Here is an 18,496-nt window from a genome sequence, read left to right as displayed (position 1 = left end):
GAGCACTGTCCTCATCTCATCACTATCCGTTCCCGTTCTTCAGCGGTGCCAACTAGTTATTTAGAAAATATATTTTTTTGGTTACATTAACCAAGCAGCTAATGCATTCGCATATGTTACAAATACGGACCGCCGCGGTGGCTCAGTGGTTATGGTGGTCGGCCGCTGACCCGAAAGACGCGGGTTCGATCACAGCCGTGGCGGTCGCATATCGATGGAGGCTAAATGCTGGAGGCCCCTGAACTGTGCGATGTCACTGCACGTTTAAGAACCCCAGGTGGTCGAAATTTCCGGAGCCCTTCACTACGGGTTCCCTTGTTACCTCAGTCTCTTTGAGACGTTAAACCCCACAGACCAAACCAAACCAAGCATGTTGTGGATATAGCTTCTGAGAAGTTTTAAGTTGCTAGACTGGTGAAAAATGCGAAAATGGAATTTTTTAAAAACTAACACCTTTGTTCATTTTCTTTTGAACTTAGCGATTCGCTGGCGCATTAGCATAAAGTAGTACTGGTCCATCACTATAGTTGTCAGGCGATTGTGTCCTCAACTTGCTTCCGATTGTATTTCACCTAGCCCAAACAGAGGAGTGCTTCATGAAACAGCTTGAAAAGGGGTCGAGCTTCTCTGTAAAGAGTGGGCACGATTATCTTTTTAGGCAAAAAATCTAACGGCGTGCACGCATTGGTTTCTTGCTCACTTACACGATGAGTACATTTGCTCTATTTGTTGTTGTTTTTTTGCCACGCATTAAACTTCCAGCGCCTATAATGATACGGTAGATAAAGGTTAACTAACCGCTTTCAGTGCTATAGACTAACAACTAACAGTTACTTATTTCCGTTCCCCACTCCCCCGTTAAAGAAACGAACATTAACAGACACTAACGCATCACTGATAGACGCGATGCGTGAGAGACGATAATGCCATGAAGTTCGTGTCCAGCATTCTTGCACAGAAATTTTGTATATTGCCATATTGTAAGGTACTGCTACGTAAATACTGCAGGTAATGGTCCATTCTTCCGACACGTAGCAAAATCTTTCATTAAAAGTGTGTCCATCACCCGCATCGAGCAGTTAAGACTGCCTTAGGAAACCAATAGGAAACGTTTTTGAGGATAGCAAAAGCTTTAATAGCAAAAAAAAATTGCGAGCCTGCCGGCAGGAGATCTTCGGATATAGTGATTGTTATAGTGAAATGTTACAATATACGTAAAAATTGCTTTCATGAACTCTATCCCGTTTGTAAATGGTTTTGTACAGAATTGCTAGGTATGCATATTCACTTGTCCTCGCTTTCCCATCTAGTCCTTAATAACAGAAGTGCGTTTAGCTCTCAATGACAGCACACTAAGGGAAGATATGCCGATATAATGGGAATACTCCACCACTCAAAAAGAACGGCGGGAAACGCCGAGGAGAACGCAGCAGAGCGGGTTAAATTCCCTCCAAAACCTGTGACTACCTCTCCTCACTTCGTCTCAATAATCGTGATACTGTTGCTCGCTTTCACGCGGCAAAAAAAAAAAAAAAGAACTTCGCACTAAAATGAAATCTGCTAATGATTTCGATTCCCGCATCCAGTTACAAAGACTGCTAAGAAGTAACCCTCTTAAATTTTGGAGTTATGTTCTACTTTAAAACACTTAATGTATTTTAAAGCAGCCGAAATGAAAGCTACCGCTGGCCGCACGTTGAAGGCATTTATGGGCTATTGCGGCCGTCGCTACCGTCGCTTCGTTTACGTTTGCACCGGCGTTTTGCCAGCGTTACGATGGATTCCGTTCCCGAAGTCATCAACGAAGTTCCCACAAATACAGACACCTTTAGCATACCGTGCACCGTGTTACCATTAGCGGAGTACCGGGAGCCCGCCTACCGCCGGTGAGCAGGCGCTGATTGGTCCCGATGCTGCAGGCGCGTGCGTAGCTGCCGCGTACGTGGCGCCATCTGGCGACGTCAAAGAGATTTGCGCGTGCTCATGGGCTGCGCGCGGGCTCTCGGTACTCAGGTGCCGGTAATGGGAACACGGTACACGGTATGCTAAAAGTGTCTAATAACTTCGGCTTCCACTTCAGCGACCTCAGCCCCACAGAGCGTCAAGTGGTTGGAAGTTGACTGGCACAACCGGGAACGTTTCGCCGGGCGTGCGTACGAAGACTCAAGGCGCTCTTTACACTGCAAACTGCCTTGTATGATCACCGGAAATCGTGCCATCATAGTTTTTCATTGACCGTGGCGATCATCTGCCCAACATTAACAGGCTCTTTCAAAAGTTAACTAGCATTTGGAGCGGCGCTTGGAGTTCCTCTGCTGTTCCGCGCTTGTAAATCGAGGCGCGTCAAAAACGAAACCACGCGGGCATAGACGCAAAGCGCCATGATATACCGAAACTCATCTGGCCGCCTGTGGTGCCACTAAGTATTGATTTTCTTTGCTTACAACATTCAGGTTGTCTTTTGTCGGTCTTCTTTGTGTGATAAAAGCGCACTATTGGTTTCAAAACAAAACTTACTTCAGTATTCAACCGCGAAACCTTCGTCTGTCAGCCTCAGTGATTCGTGGCTTCTCGTGTCTTCTAGCAGCACTGTCTTGTCCTATGACGTCATCACGCTTGTACTTGCAAGTTTCGCCTGTGGCGGCGATACCTGTGTTTTGGTTCTTGCTCTTTTCTACGTTACAAGAGCTTTGTTGTCAGTACGAATGGCGTTTTTGTAATCAGGAGCTGGTAATTTATCGATACAAGCCAACTTCAATTTCTCCTCAGTGTCCCTTTAAGCTGCACCCTTTTCATTTGCCTCCACATGTCTCCCCATAGGTGAGTTCCGGTAAGTTACACGTGTTGCATACTTTTCTCTTGAGGGATACTGGTAAAATGCCATTCATGATCTGAGAGAACCCGCCATAGGCGCTCCATCCCATTCTTTTTCTTCTAGATATTTCCCTCTCATCATCCGGATCAGCGATCACTACCTGCCCTAAGTAGACATATTACATTACTTTCAATCAAAAAGTAGGATTACGTTAAACCAAAACATAAGTTCGTGAAGGCCCCCGGATATGTGACTGAAGAATAACTAATGCATCACCTTTGTATGCTTGGCGTACGCAGGATTTTTTCTTACATTCTGATCAGCTGTCAAGCTGTCTCCCAGCTTTAATATTCAAGCCGCCGGTCCACGAGCTGACTTCGAAGAAGATGCCAGGAAAGCAATTTACTTGATACCACCAGTCAGTTCTTGCAGCTGACATCGCACCCTTCTTGCTGTCTTTTCCAGTGCGCGTTTGTTCTCCAGGTAGAAAGACTACCGCCCTCGCACGGCTGCCGACCTATTTGAAAGCGCATGAAAGTAATATGGGGGCGCATAAAAACTGCAAGTAACTTGCTCAACGCTGCCTGCCTTCTCTTCCGTTCCTTTCGTCTAGACTGAATTCCTCTCACGCTTCCTTGTGCTACGTGAGGGCCATTCTGTCAGGAACGAGGTTGCTTTATAGTTCAAGGACGCAATAAAAGGCATGCAAGCAGGATGCGACGGCGGAAAAAAAAAGGCGGAACAAAGGTGACACTGCGCATACAGCGCGTCGTGAATGCCGGATCAGAGCATTTCCGATTTGGCGTAAGCTTCTGACCTGCGTTGAGGTCCGCCCAAGCAAGCAGCGATAGCCGCAACGAGCTGGAGGTTAGGGAAGACCCCCAGGGCGAACTGGGAGATGACAAAAGTGACCGCAGGAGTGAGTATTCTTTGCTCTAAGAAGCGAAAAAGACAGTAGAACTGGCGCTTTATAGACTCCTATGGGGATATCCGGGTCTGAAATAAGAAAGGGCATTGGGGTCAAAGCAAAAGAGAAACTTGTGGGAAGGAGCGAGCCGCGCCGTAACGCGGCTCGCTATTCATTTCTAACGTGCGTGCCCCGCCAAGGCAGAGAAACAAAAGCGAGCCGGCCGAGAAAGTCTCGGCTAAGAGGATTAGGGCGTCAGAAATCCGGCCAGATCCTCGATGAGCCTCGGGCCTGGCCAATCAAGCCGGCCTCCAGACGCGCGTCGGCTGGAGCAGCCCTCCGGAAGACAGCTCCGTTCCCGCTGCTCGGTCAGCGCGGCACCGACGAAGGGCCAGGTCTGAGAACCCCGAGAAAGGAGCCACGGGTTCGTCAGTCAGTGCTTCACGACTCCCTCCGTGCCGGCTGCCATCTGTCGGGAGCCGAGTGTTCAAAAACCGCCTCGGACTTTTCTGCCGCAGCAGTGCTCAGGCTGTCCAAGGCCCTGTATTTTACAGCGATTCTTTCCCCAATTACGATTGGTCACTGCCGTGCCTGACGTCAGGGTTGATGGCAGTGCAAGTCGCCTGCTCTGGTAGCAACACAACGGCAAAGACAGAAAAAGGAGGCAGAATACATATATATGAGAGAAGCCAACAGCCACAGAAACCAAGGGGCACAGGGGATTTTTAATTTATTTATTTATTTTATGCTGTTGTTCAATTTAGAATATTACTGAATATGTTATCGCTTAAAGCTAATTGATTAGAAAAGCAGTAGAAAAAACAACCACGCTTTTTTAATCAATTAGCTTTAAGCGATAACATATTCAGTAACATTCTAAATCGAACAACAGCATAAAATAAATAAATAAATTAAAAGTCGCCTGTGCCCCTTGGTTTCTGTGGCTGTTGGCTTCTCTCATATTTATAACGAGCCCCTCATTCCCCTTCCCTTGTTTGCTTAACTTCTCTCTCTCTCTCTCTCTCTCTCTCTCTCTCTCTCTCTCTCTCTATATATATATATATATATATATATATATATATATATATAAAAGAAGCATCAGAACACATTCGATAACAATGACGGAGAGCGGACATGGAAGTACATTAAATGGCGACAGTGAGCAGGTTTGTTGCATTTTGCACAGAGTGTTTTCCAGAAATAAGTGCGACATTGTCGCGTCACTTCGCTGACAAGTTCACGGTTTGGGCACTCACGTAGCCTTTCAACTCTGCTTATAAAACTTCAAGTGTTATTTTGTCTCAGTCATGATGTCTGATAATGAACTGATAAGTCAAATGCAGCGGTTTACCACTGCCGCTGATGCAAGCGTGGATACATAAGCACCTTATTAATATACAGTCGAGCCCACATATAACAGCTATAGTTGTAGCGAACGCTCCCTTATTACGAACGAGGGCGATGCAACCGTAAAAATATGCGTTAGGGCTATGGTATTGCATCTCAAATACAACGAAAAAATGTGGCCGCACAATTTGGTTGCAGCGAACGAGGAGGCGCCACAAAATCGGCCTCGCCGTCGAAAACCTCACTCTTCCTGTAGGGCCAGTGATCGAACAGCGCCTCCCAGTCCCCGTGACGCTATCTCCCCTCTTCTTCGGAAAGAACATCGCGACTCGAGAAAGTAGTAATAAAAGTGTTATGCGTGCAATGCAAGCGGAAATACTTACCAGATGCGGCCGTCGAAATGCATGTCTGGGAAGGCAACGCTCCGCGTTACCATCTTTTCGTACACGTTTATGACAGCAGCAATCGGCGGCTGCCACTTGTCACCGGCAAGTCTCTCATGAGGCCAAGGTTCTTTGTGAGCTACGCGCGCGTACACTACAGGCCCAACACAAAGACCTGGATCACAAACGTCTTTTGTTTATTCGACGAGTATGTCACTAGGCATTAGTTTGGGGAGTGGGGTATAGGATTGAAGCATGACTCTGCGCGGAGTGGTTTATCGATTTCGAGCACTAGATGACAAACAAGAAAGTTCGTGCTCGATAACTCTGTGGAGCACCGTGTGCTGTCTTCGCTGAAAGCTGTTACCAAGCGCTTCTGCCACCGAATGCGACGCAAAAGACCAGCCACTCGTCATGGGCGCATCACTCACACGCTATAGGTGAATTGGCGCTATTGGCGGCGCGTCACAGCGTATGCCGGTTGTAAATTAGAGACCAGCTGCCGATGTCCCGGTTCGGATCTCTTTGTTCGCATCCGCGAAAATGATTAAAACCGCTTAGAAAGAAATGACCACCCGGGAACGACGCAGGACGCAGTCGAACACCCACGAGCTCAGACGCAGTCGGACTTGCGGCGACGTGTCATTCAGAGTTGGTCGGATATGAATTTCCTTAGAATGACTTGGTTTGCGCGGGTGATGACGCGGACATAGCGGAGCCATACACCGACGCGGCTAAAGCACGCGAGCATAAGCCCTCTCAAACTGCCAAGAAAACGAATATTATAAAGGCGATGCCGAGCAGGCCACCTAGCACTACCTGCCATGAACGCTTAAACCCCGATTAATTGCATTATTGCATCCCCAAAGCAGCCTGTTAGCACATGACGTGTCTGGCGAGCTTGGAAAGCGCCGCCATAGGGTCTACCTTTAAGAAGCAGATGCGCGTAACGTGTTTAAAAATAAACGACACGTGTACTTTTGGCTGTAATATGAGGTGTCCACTTACTACGAACCTCGGATACAACGAACGCAATCTGCGTGACCGTCAGGTTCGTTATAAGTAGGATGGACTGTATTTAATTATATGTAATATTTGAAAAGGCGTTTCCACTACATGCTGCAGTCAGCCAATAATAATGCGGCGATTGGAAAACGTAGCTTTTATGTCTAAATAATGTGTTAATTGCTTTGGTGATATTTTCTGAACACTGAGCGCAAGGGTTGTAAGCCTATACTTTAACTGACTTTTCAAGCATAGTGTGTCATGACCTGTTGAGATTCTAATGTAACATGCTCGTACAGAAGCCGCGTTTTTCATGCGTTATTACGTGGTGAGGCTGGGTATCAATATGGGTGACGCTCGTGCCCATTAGAAAAGCTGTTGGGTTCCCGATAGTATCGAGATCGAAACACAGTGCCTACTGCGTTCAAAGAAGATGATTTACCACTAGTTTACCTCGGAGTTTGCGCGAAATATCGATTTGTTGGTTATGCGCGCAGCTCTTAAATGACTTAAGTCACGATTGCGCGATTTAGAACGTATTGATATTGTGCTGGACCGCTACCGGAACACAAGGGATAGCGTTAAGGTAGCCGTTCTGTAGAAACTCTGGTGTCGGCGTGGTTCGACACCAGTGGTGAAAAAGCAGATGACCCACCTGCCAACTAGGTCACATGATCTTGTGACGTCATCACAACCTGCCCACCGGATTCTGAGCAAACTGCCCACCATGGCAGGTGGCAGTTAAATTAAAGATTTGTCGCGAGAGGTTGCTCGGGAAGAGCAAACCTGGGTCTCACAAAATCCCGCCGGTGGCTGTGTTTTAAACAGCCACCTGCCGGGGCACTGGCGCATCGCTCAGCCACTGCACCACTGCGTCAGTGGTAGTTTGAGGACTACCCGCGATCAATGAATGTGAAGTAGAGAATGACCGTGTCCGCGAAGTGACACACAAGGAGCATCCCACGCCGATGCAGGGACCTATTTATGGTATTGCGCCATACGATTAAGGCGGAACTTAGGTATCCCCTCAAGTCTTTTATAAGCAGGTGGGAATTTCGTACCGTGAGAAATGCCGCTGCAGAATAGCGCAGGGCCTCATTCAGAATTTTAGTCTGTTGGAAAATGATGCAGGATTACGGCGGATGAAAATGGTGTCGAAAAGAGCAAGGAATAAATAAATGGCACAGAAATGAAATCAGCCAATGTTATTTTCTATATACATTAAAACGGACCAAGTGCTTAAACAAATCGCTACATTCTTACATGCGGGCATGCAGCTTTGTGCGGTGAAGGCGGCGATGCGGAAGCAGGGGTACTGTTCGTTCGCGTGGCATTATATTTTCGTCTTCAGAGCGGCGGCAACATGACTTAGTACTACCGTATTTCTTGACAAATTTGCCTCTTCAAAGAAAAAAAAATTACACTCACCCCGGCACGCCGCCTGATTCCATGTGGTTGGCCAAGGTGACGTCGTCGGACCACACGTCGTACTGCCATTTACGTAGGCCCAGAACGCCGCAGAGCACGTTGCCGGTGTGCACCCCGATGCGCATGTCCACGTTCACCTCCGTGGCCTCTCGGACAACCCTGGGCAAGAAAAGAAGGAGGTATGCTTATCCACGAGGCTGCAGCGCTCCTTCAGAACTGCACCCCTTCACCCCATGCATACGGGGTAGCCGTCCTCGCTTGGCTTTTTTTAAACGGCCAAGCTTTGTCAACCATGCAAACCGAATGCCCGCAGTTTGGCAGCCCAGCGTTTCGCTGAAACGATCAATAATTTCTGCGATCGCGTGAGTTATTGTGCTAAAGTTGTCTGCAGAATCCTCGTGCTTGTCTTCAGCACACCGGTGAGTACGTGCTCAAGAAGCCAAACTCGAGTGAAACAATCGGTCGCCAAGTTTCGATGCCCGGGTTGCATAGCGAAGTCACCTCAGTATTCTTGTAACCTGTCCCTGAGGGCACCCTTGAAGGGTGCCCTCAGGGAAGCAATGCGATCCAAATAATCGTGGAACGATAACCTGCCACATCTATAGGTCGGAGCACGAAATTAATTGATGCTAAAGAGCTAGCAAGGCGGCGATTGAGGCTAGTTGGTTGCACACACTGAAAAATATAACGTGTTACCACTGGGAAACTATACACGCAGGACACTGACGAAGACTACAAGACAAGCGCGCACTGTCAACTGCGCTTTATTCTGAAAAAAGTGGTGTATTAATACAGTTCGCCTTTCCTGCGGTCTTCGTTTGTGTCCTGTGTGTAGTTTCCCAGTGGTAGCGCGTTAAATCTTTTAGACAAAGAGCTTCCGGTACAGTCAACGCCTATCGAAACACCACCGATGACATTTAGTACAAAAGGCAAGCATCGCTGAAAACTGCGGCGGCTAATCACGTAACAAGTATCTGTGATCTTTTTTGTCGGCTGATCTTAAAGGCATCATAATGATGGACAGGGCAAGGTAGATAACGACAGCTGCGAAGAGAGCAGGAGACAGAATGCAGTAGTGTGCATTATGTGTTTATTTGTCCCTCTGAAAGACTGTGATATGAAAGCAGGTAGACTCTTGATACCGGATTTTTCTTTTGCTAGAAGCGAGAAAATACCTACTACCCCCTTCCTGCATTAGGCCTCGGTTACAGTCAGTCAGATTCAATCATGATCATCTTTGAAGTACAGACCATTCTAAAACCATTTTCATAAGCACTCCAGACGAAGAAGACGACAGTGAATACTACAAGAAGACGGTGTAACTGTGATCGGTGGTGTGTCGCAAGTGTTGCGTACATCGCATGGCTATATAATTGCCTGCGACTTGTCCCGGTATACTGAAATTATTTTCTTCTTCAGAAAGAGGCTGGCACGTTTTTGTTTGAAACAAATAGGTCTAGCCCGATTCTATGTGCTCGTGGTATGGCACTGATTTTACCATAAATATTAGAAATTCCGGGGAAATGCAATGCAATAATCATGTGATTGAGGTCAGAGCCCATGAAAAAAAAACCGAGCGTCAATTAGGACGGGTATATTAGCGCGTGAAAGTGTGCTGAAAAGTTTCCGAGTCTTACATTTGGAACTAAGGGGAAAGGCGATCGACAACATGTGCCGCTTCCCCACGTGCCATGTTTTACAAGCAGACGTTGACGGACATAGTCGTTCGGCGATGTCGTTTGGCTGCAGCTGAGCCCGATGTCGAGGGATCGAATCTCGGCCGCGGCAGCCGTATTTCGATGGAGGCGAAATGGCAAAACTCCCGTTTGATGTGCGCTATAAGTGCAGGTTAATGAACCCCAGGTGGTGGAAAATAGTTCGGAGGCCTGCACTACCGGCTCCCTCATAGCTCATGTCCAGCTTTGGGCCGTTAAACTCCGCATAACATCATAATAACCAGCCTGACTACGCCCAATCCAGGACAAAGGCCTCTGCCATATCTCTCCAATTACCGAAATTTCCGGTCTATAGTCCAAAAAGGGGGCAAATTGTTGCCTAAAATAAAAAGTTGTTCCGTATATAGTCCGCAGGGACGAATTTTGGCTTAAAATAAGCTTTCATATAGACCGCTGATGTGTCAGAGAAGGAGCCCAGATTTTCTTCAGATTTTTCCAGGAAGCAGCCCACATCCGTGCAACTTTTTTATCGCTATGAAATCCTTTCTCCCCTGCTTGGTTCGACTTTACTGCTCGAATGCTACCGGGAAGGCTCTTCATCTTTTCGTGGCCATCGCAACCGCTCTTCAAGAAGGACTACGACGCATCAGGCTTTATTCATCGAGGTTTTTCGCGTGTGTTCACAAATCCATGCACTGAAAAGCATCCACTGTAAGCACCGCCAGCAGCATTTGCTTGCATATCGAGGCTGATTGCATATCGGAGCTGGTTTCGCTATGTGATTTAGCACGTCAAGATATCGCAGCTGCACTCAGGACCCGTGTTTTTTTTTTCATTTGAACAGCCACGCTAGCCATCTTTATATATGACTAACTATCTTAAAAAAAATTAAATCACGTATAGTCCGCACCCATAGATACTCCGCACCTTGTGAAATATCAACTTTTAAACATGTATAGTCCGTGGACTATAGTCCGGAAAATGCACTAACCCTGTCCAGTGGCAGATGCGGCATATCCCAGCAAACTTCTTAATCTCATCCGCTCACCTAATTTTCTTCTGCACCCTGCTACGCTTCCATTCCCTTGGAATCTAGTCTGTTACCCTTAAGGAGAAGCGCTTATCTTGCCTTCGCATTACATGCCCTGTCCAAGCCCATTTCTTCCTCTTGATTTCGATTAGGAAGTCATTAACCCGCGTTTATTCCCTCGCCCACTCTGCCCGCTTCCGGTCTGTTAACATTACACCTGTTAGTTTTCTTTCCATATCTCGATGCGCTATGCGCTGTCCTTAAGTTAAACCCTTTTCGTTAGCCTCCCCGTTTCTGCCTAAAATGCGAGCACCGGTGACATGCAGCTATTATATACTTTTTTCTTGAGGGATATTGGTAAACTGCCATTCATGATCTGTGAGAAGCTGCCAAATTCGCCCTACCCCGTTTTTATTCTTGTGGTTATTTTAGCCTCGTGATCGCGATCTGCAGTCACTACCTGTCTTAAGTAGACCTATTATCTTACCACCTCCAGCACCACGCTACCAATTATAAACTGCTGTTCCCTGCTGAGAGTGTTGAACATTATTTTGGTTTTCTGCATATTAATTTCTAGACCCACAGTACTGCTCTGCTTGTCCAACTCAATGATCATGTTTTACAGTTCATCTCCTGAGTGACTTAAGAAGGCAATGACTTCAGCGAATCGGAGATTACTAAGGTATTCTCCATTAATTCTTATCCCGAACTGTTCCCAATCCAAGCCTCTGAATACCTCATGTAAACAGGCGCTGAATAGCATTGGTAAGATTGTGTCCCCTTGCCTGGCACCTTTTCTTATTGAAATTTTATTTCTGACTATGTAGGATTACGGTAGCTGCGCGCCCGTTATAGATATTCTCCAGTATTTTTACGTAAGGCTCTTCTACACCCTGATTCCACAACACTTGTATGACTGCTGATGTTTCGATAGAGTCAAATGCTTTCTCGTAATCTATAAAAGCTATATATAGCGGTTGGTTATGTATATACTCTGCGCATTTGTCTATCACCTGATTGATAGTGTGAATATGGTCTATTGTCGAGTATCCTTTACGAAAGCCTGCCTGATCATTTGGTTGACTGAAGTCTACAGCCCTGGCCCTATTAGCGATTACCTTAGTAACTACCTTATGGGCAACGGACAGTAAGCTGATCGGTCTGTAATTTTTCAAGTCCTTGACGTCTCCTTTCTTATGGATTAAGATTATGATAGCGTTCTTCCAAGCTTCTGATACGCTCGAGGCCATAAGGCATTGCATATACAGGGTGGCTAGTTTTTCTAGCACAATCTCTCCTCTATCCGTCAAAAGATACGCTGTTACGTGGTCCTTACGAGCTGATTTTCCCCTTTTTATTGCTCCTGAAGCTTTCTTTACTTCCTCCTTCGTTACTGACGTGATGTCCCAGTTCTGTGTCTTACTGCCTCTCTCATTAACGTCCTGATTACATTGTCTACTGTATAGGTTTGTGTAGAACTCTTCGGCTGCTTTAACTATCTTATCTATATTGCTAAGGACATTGCCCTTTTTATCTCTTAGCGCATACGTCTGGCTTTTACGTATGCCTAGTGTCCTCTTCACCGCGTTTGGCTACCTCATTTCTTTAGAGCAAGCTCGATTCTCTTCCGTATGTCGGCTACCTTGCGCTTATTTATTAACTTTGATAGCTGTGCCACGTAACATAGCATAACAAATTTAGGAGTGGCTTGATCGATCAACCAACGTGACATCACTTCAGTCAATTACAGGCCACCGCGCATTCGCGCTTCCCACTACACTTGCTTCCTCATATAATGCGCGCAAATTCTTTCTCTACGGCTCATTCTCCATGGTCATATGATGTGTTACGTCACATTCTGCGGTGTGAGATCCGCTGCCGGAATGTGCCCACATCAAGCTGCCGCCTGTGAGATTGTTCACTTGCCATCGATGCACGAAAAATACGTAGAAAATAGGCCTTCCGAACGCCCTTTTGAGACGTGCAATATGGCAGCTCCTTTTTGTTAAGACGTATAAGAAGCGTCAGCCATCGAATCTGCGCAATTTTGTGAACCAGCTTTAATCGTCCTTATCACCGCACTTGCCTGAAGCGAGCTGAACGCGTCGTTGTACGCGTCGTTGTACGGTGCGCCGAATTCACTCTAATGCAATAAGCAGCGTGATGAAAACACGCCTGTGAGAGGATTTAACTTTCCGCTTTTCCAGCGAAAGGGGGGGGGGGGGGGGGGAAGGATAGGAGGAAAGGTGGAGGGAGGGAGTTTTATGGTTTAAACTTGAAAGTAGCCGGAAACAATGAAAACAAGATATACGCCAGAACGCAGGCATATCGTACTGGAGCAGAACCAGTGATCGCTCTCTTTGTCGTGATGTTCAGGATTGCAGAAAAGTCTAACGAAAGGAAAAAGGCGCCCTCAAAACGTTTACGCTGGGAGATGTGCTGCAACTTGGACGGCAACGGGCATCGCAACAAATATCTGGGCAGACCTAAAAGACGACGTGTATTGGGAAAGCCTAGATGCCTTATCAAGGGGGACAGAAAATCGGCCAGAAGGATCTAAAAACCGCGCGACTTGCATTGTGACATGGAACCAAAAAATCACGTCTCATTGAGCAACTGAAGCGCTGTTCGAAAAATTCCCACTTTTTTTTTCCTGCTATCTCGACGCGGGGGTACAAGGACAGGAAAAGAGAAAGGAAACAGCAGTTGATCTTATGTGCTTGCTGTACGCTGCGTCTGTCGGATAAGCGAACGACATTTCTTTTTTGCCATGGTTGCGACACTGATTACGGCAGATGGCTCACTGTGAAGCACATCACCTCTCAAGCCCGCTCCAACGGCTTTGAGCCGTAATGAGAGCTGGATTGTCTCTCAAGGACCTCCATGACAGAGCAACAACGTGTAGAAATAATATAATGCTTGAAACCTAGTCAATTCGCTTCGTTAATAAACGATTACGTATGTGTTCATACCTGGATGCTTAGGACACGGGATCAAAGTGGGAATGCTGGTGTAGGACACGATCCAATGCAGAAGCACAAGACTTATGCCACGTTCTTACTGTGGACCTGTGCTTCCAAGTTTCAGTAAGCATGAACCTGTTAGCTCAGACGGAACTTTGGCTCGGATATGAGGTACTGGGGACGCAGAAACGTGCTGCAGGCAAGTGCTTTTTACAGTCAAAGCTCTGATATGGAGCGCAACCCGGCGGTGCTTCGTTGTGGCCCGTAAATAGAGCTGGCAGCGCAACCCGAGCGCTCGTCACGCGCTCGTGGTCACTTCGTCATCTTTGCTCCCCAGGTAGGAGGTCGCACGGGGACTTTTAATGCTCTGCATTGAAAAACGTTTCATGCTCAACCTGAATGTAAACGCGGCTGCTGGCTTTGGAAACGGCCACAGTGGGACATCTGATATATATACAGGTTGCTTCAGCTAAGACTTTACGCAATTTTTAAAAACAGGCGTTCTGAGTTAGAAGAGCGCTTTTTTAGGCATAGCGTTGTCAGCGGTGTAGTATGTCAGAATACGTTCTAACTAGCAGTCTGGATAACTAATATTGAATAGATAATTTCGAAAATATTAGTGTTAGGCTCCTTAATTATTGAGAGTCGTGTAGCCCACCGAAAGTGGTGTTCATATCAATATTTACAGTTTCCAAAACGCACTTACCCTCGGCTCTGTGGCTCAACAAATTTTTGCTATTTCGACCAAACTTCTCGAAAGCGCCTGTATTTTGGCGCAATGTAGTTAAAATTTGTTGGGTACAGCGCCGAGGGTAACGGCGTTTTCGGAATTGTATAAACTGATATGGATATCACTTGCGGTGGGCTACAGGCCTGTTATTAATTGAAGAGTCTAACAGTTAGTTGAAAGTTGACTTTTCAATATTAAGTAACCAGCCCTCCTAGTTAGCACGTCTTGGCTGTATTATGACGTACTACAGCGCTGACAATGCTATGCCGAAAAAAAGCGCTTTTCTTACTCAAAAAGCCTAGTTTAAAAAAATTCGTACAGTATTAGGCGCAACGCCCTGTAGAATATGGCACCGAAGGCCATGCACTGCGAATCGGGTTTAATTTTGCATAGTTGGGATCGAAAGAGGTTACGATGGTTGGAATATATAAGTGCTTATTTCATAGACTACAGTGTGGTCCGTCTGGGTACCATACAAGGCGGCGCTGTAATAACGCATGAGCTTGGAGCTTTCGCTTAGTTCAACGCGTGTACGCAGCAGAGCTGAACCCTTAGCAGTTTTTTTAGCTGAGAGCTAAAGCAAGAATATCTGGCAAGGTCGTGGGCTAGGAAGTATGCGAGCTTGCTCACCCATCAGCAAGATATAAGAAAAATTTATGCTGAACATACAGTGCTACAAAAATTTTATTCGAGGCCAGCACTAAGGCCCTAAAAAGAAGAGCGCTTGCTCGGCCAAGGCCCGCTGATGATCTGCCGAGCCCGAGTGAAGCCAAGCAGTTTAAGAAGGAGGGTGAGGGTAAGGGAAATAAGGAGAGTTAATGGCCGTGCTACATGGTTAGAGATTGTGTCCTGTGTCTGTCTTGATCTCGGGACAGTTTTAGGATGGTTGTCTGGACAGTTAGCAGAGTGAGCTGTGCCACGCCATCCGAAGTTGTAGAGCATCAGTGGAGTGAGGAGAGTGTTAGTTTAAACTTTGTCAAGGACGTGTGCTTGTATTCATGACACTCATATATGTGAGCGCAGCATCCTCTTGCCGAGTACCTTTAATTAATTGCTATGAGGAATACACACTAATTATGGAGTGAAATATGGAAGAAAGAAAGGGGCGCTGTTGTGGAATGCTCCGGGTTAATTTCGACCGCCGCACGGGGGGTCGCACAGCGCACGGGGGTGCTTTCGCGTCGCCTCCATCGAAACGCGGCCGCCGCGGTCGGGATTAAATCCCTCGTCTTCGTCAGTCTGGAAACCAGCATGACCCCATGAGCGGCCAACGAGGTAGACAAGCTGTCATTATTAACAGTGGAAAGAATGCGAAGTAATGCAGACTAGTACGTGGGTAACATGAATAGTATTGTTATTGAGTCATGATCTAGTTCCGGTGTAAACGCGTCCGGCACAACTAAAACGAATCCCTTTTTTTTTATCCCTTGATGGTTGTCTGAGACAAGTTTCTGTTTGTTTCTAACCGTATACCTACGTTCTTTCCTGTAGATTATATTTTCATCCGCATAATTCTAAGTTTACAATTAAAAATCGACCCCTGACTCGGGTTATCATCCAGGAAGGCCCTGTTTTCCGGAAGAGACGTTGTAAGTTAACAGCGTATTAGATAGGATGCGTTCTTCGCATTCAGCAAACCTGGTTCAATACTCGTGAAGCATTAGTTTCCTTCTTGGACGGTCTGTATTATTTTCTTATTCAGTCTGGCAGCTTATCGGGTGCAAACATCGCAACCCTATAACAGACTTTCTCAGTGATGTTCGATGCCGTAACCGAAAATTCCCTCAATGATACCCAAAAATCTCTATTTGAGGCTTTTAGTGCCAAAGCAACCCTAGCTAGCAATCCTGAAAAAGGCGATATTTGTCTGAAGCCAGGCAGGTAACTGCAGAAAAAAAAAAAACACATTGCCGTGACTGGGTGCCGAACCAGTGGCGATGCGAACAGATCAGCTTCGCTGGCCACTGCACGAGAGCACTATGCTATCGCCGCAGTTTTTTTTTTTCTTTATTGCATGGAAGTACAAGCCTACTGACAGGCTTCAGGTCCGACATAACCAGGTCGCATCATGCAACCCGTCATACACAATCACACCAGCATCAAGCTCTCACTTTGTCAACACGTCAAAATTCCTGGAGACGCACGCACGCCTCGAGGAAAGGGAGTCAGGTAGGAGGTCGATCCTGCGCAGCATATACATACCCCCCCATAGCACACTGCTCTCTGAACAGAGACTTCGATGAAAGCGGTGGCTCTGCGTGGCGATCTATCATTCGGCTCTTCCACAGGCTGAACAGTCCTATGAGCTCTAAAAGATCACATGGAACCTTAAAAGCTTCCATTGTAGGCAAATATCTAACAGTATAGGGCGTAATCTCAATGTCCTTTTTTACAGTCCGTTGAACAATCCCCCCCCCCCCCCCCCCCCCCGAAAAAAAAGAAGACAAAAACAAAAAAAAAACCGCCATCACGACAAAACACAAAGCAATGATCAATAGTTTCTGGCGACTGACACAAGCGACAGTTCACAGACCATTGCACAAAAGTACCCTTTTCACGAAGCCACGTTTTGACAGGTAAAGTTGACATGTGAAGTTTAAAAAAGAAAGTCTTTGCGGTCGCTTTAACACACATTCATTGCACCCGCTTCAACACACTGCTGTCTAGAAAGGAGAGGTAAGGCTGCCAATACATGGGTACAGGAAACAACGCCTCAATCAGAATTTTTGTCATCTGTCTTCTGGATAGACTGCGTAGGAATTCTAAGGAAAACCGCACAGTGAGGAAATGGACTGTGTCGGCGACTTCTTTAAGAAACCTCCACAAAGGCTCCTCACTCCTATGACCAGTGGGCGCAAACAGAATGGGCAAATGAGCACTTAATCGTCGGTCAAACGCCGCTAGGAGCAAGGAATGGTTTGCGGTTTAAAAAAAAAAAAGCTTGAAACAAGCTGATGAACAAGCAAGTGCTGAAGACCAGCTACAGAGCCGCAGCCGATCGCGCCTCGTGTTAAATTGCCCCACTCTCGCACTGTGCATTGCACGTCATCGACTTCACCAACTTCCATACGCGCGAAAAAGGACTGCTAGCCTCCTACCCCGCAAAATCCGCAAGTGGACGTGAAGCCTCTGAGACAGTCACTAAATGAAAGGAAACGCGCATACTTGCTCCCTGGGTCAGTGCACACCTCATTCGCGCTTTGAGGGACGTGGCGGTGGTGACAGAGAGAAGTGCGCTGCATACGTTGGAAGAAACACGGCAAGGTAGACAAGACTGTCTTTCTCAACGTTGATGAAGCAGAGGCGTGAAAAAAAAATTATATGAGCTACGGTCATGACTCGTCAAATTTATTGGGGGTATATATATATGTGACCGGAGAGAGAGTATTCGCGTTGGCGTTGGCAACATTGCAGACTCCGATGATTTTGATGAAAGCAAAGGCGCATAACTGGCTCCCTGAGTCAGTGGACTCCTTAAACGCGCTTTGAGGTACGTGGTGGTGGTGGTGTGCACATAAAAAAAGTGATTTCGCACAATAACCCGTGCTTAGCAATGCTAAAGCGCCGGCCGAAATTTTTTCGTCGATGTCACCTTCTAATCTTCCGGGGATGAACCCCTAATTTTCATCAGCTTAGGATACAAATTTACTGTCAACTAAACAATATACAATATAATTTAAATTAATTAAAACTAAAAGTGGTTTGAAAACGCTTCTCGAGGCAATCCTGCCCTGATGTTTTGTATTGAAGAAAACGAATTTTTCCTAGCTGCACCTTGAAAATTCCTTCAATTTGGACAAAGTGAGACAATTTCGGTTCTTAAATTTCACTGAAATTGCGTAAAAATTGCCTTTTCAGGAAATTTTTCCTCTTAATTTCACTAAAAAACGAAAACTACCTGGGACGGAGCAACACTGGACATTCCGAGCGAGCCTTGTTCGACGTGCGAAAAATTATGTTGGCATGGTATCCCCACTACATTGTTAGGTTTTTTTCTTGTTTCTTGTTCATTTCTACGTCGCTCGCAGTATGTACTGATTCCTTTTTTTTAATACCCTGTAGATAACTACAGCCACTGCAGTAATTAGGCGTCTTCGGCAGCGTAATATTTACATGCGGCTCAGCCGTATGTGCAGTTCTGCGCTTACGGAAAGTATGTTCGTGATGGAACAGGTCTGCATGTGCAGGTAGATGGTGAGCAAGTAAAGCGTT

General features: G+C 46.4%; 1 protein-coding gene across 2 annotated transcripts in view; it reads right to left on the bottom strand.

Annotated features, from left to right (window-relative positions):
- Ac76E (adenylate cyclase type 2 Ac76E) overlaps window positions 1-18,496 on the bottom strand; it is a 508,349-nt gene that overhangs the window by 65,462 nt on the left and 424,391 nt on the right. For both annotated transcript variants that reach the window (XM_089581917.1, XM_089581916.1), the window contains one exon: window positions 7,886-8,044. In XM_089581917.1, the coding sequence (XP_089438043.1) occupies window positions 7,886-8,044 (159 nt within the window). The remainder of the gene's footprint in view (window positions 1-7,885; window positions 8,045-18,496) is intronic.

Source organism: Amblyomma mixtum, chromosome 3 (assembly GCF_055824585.1).
Source record: "Amblyomma mixtum isolate Tamu chromosome 3, ASM5582458v1, whole genome shotgun sequence".
Classification (NCBI taxonomy): domain Eukaryota; kingdom Metazoa; phylum Arthropoda; class Arachnida; order Ixodida; family Ixodidae; genus Amblyomma; species Amblyomma mixtum.
The sequence above is the reverse complement of the archived record's forward strand: the minus strand, read 5'-3'. Positions and strand labels throughout refer to the sequence as shown.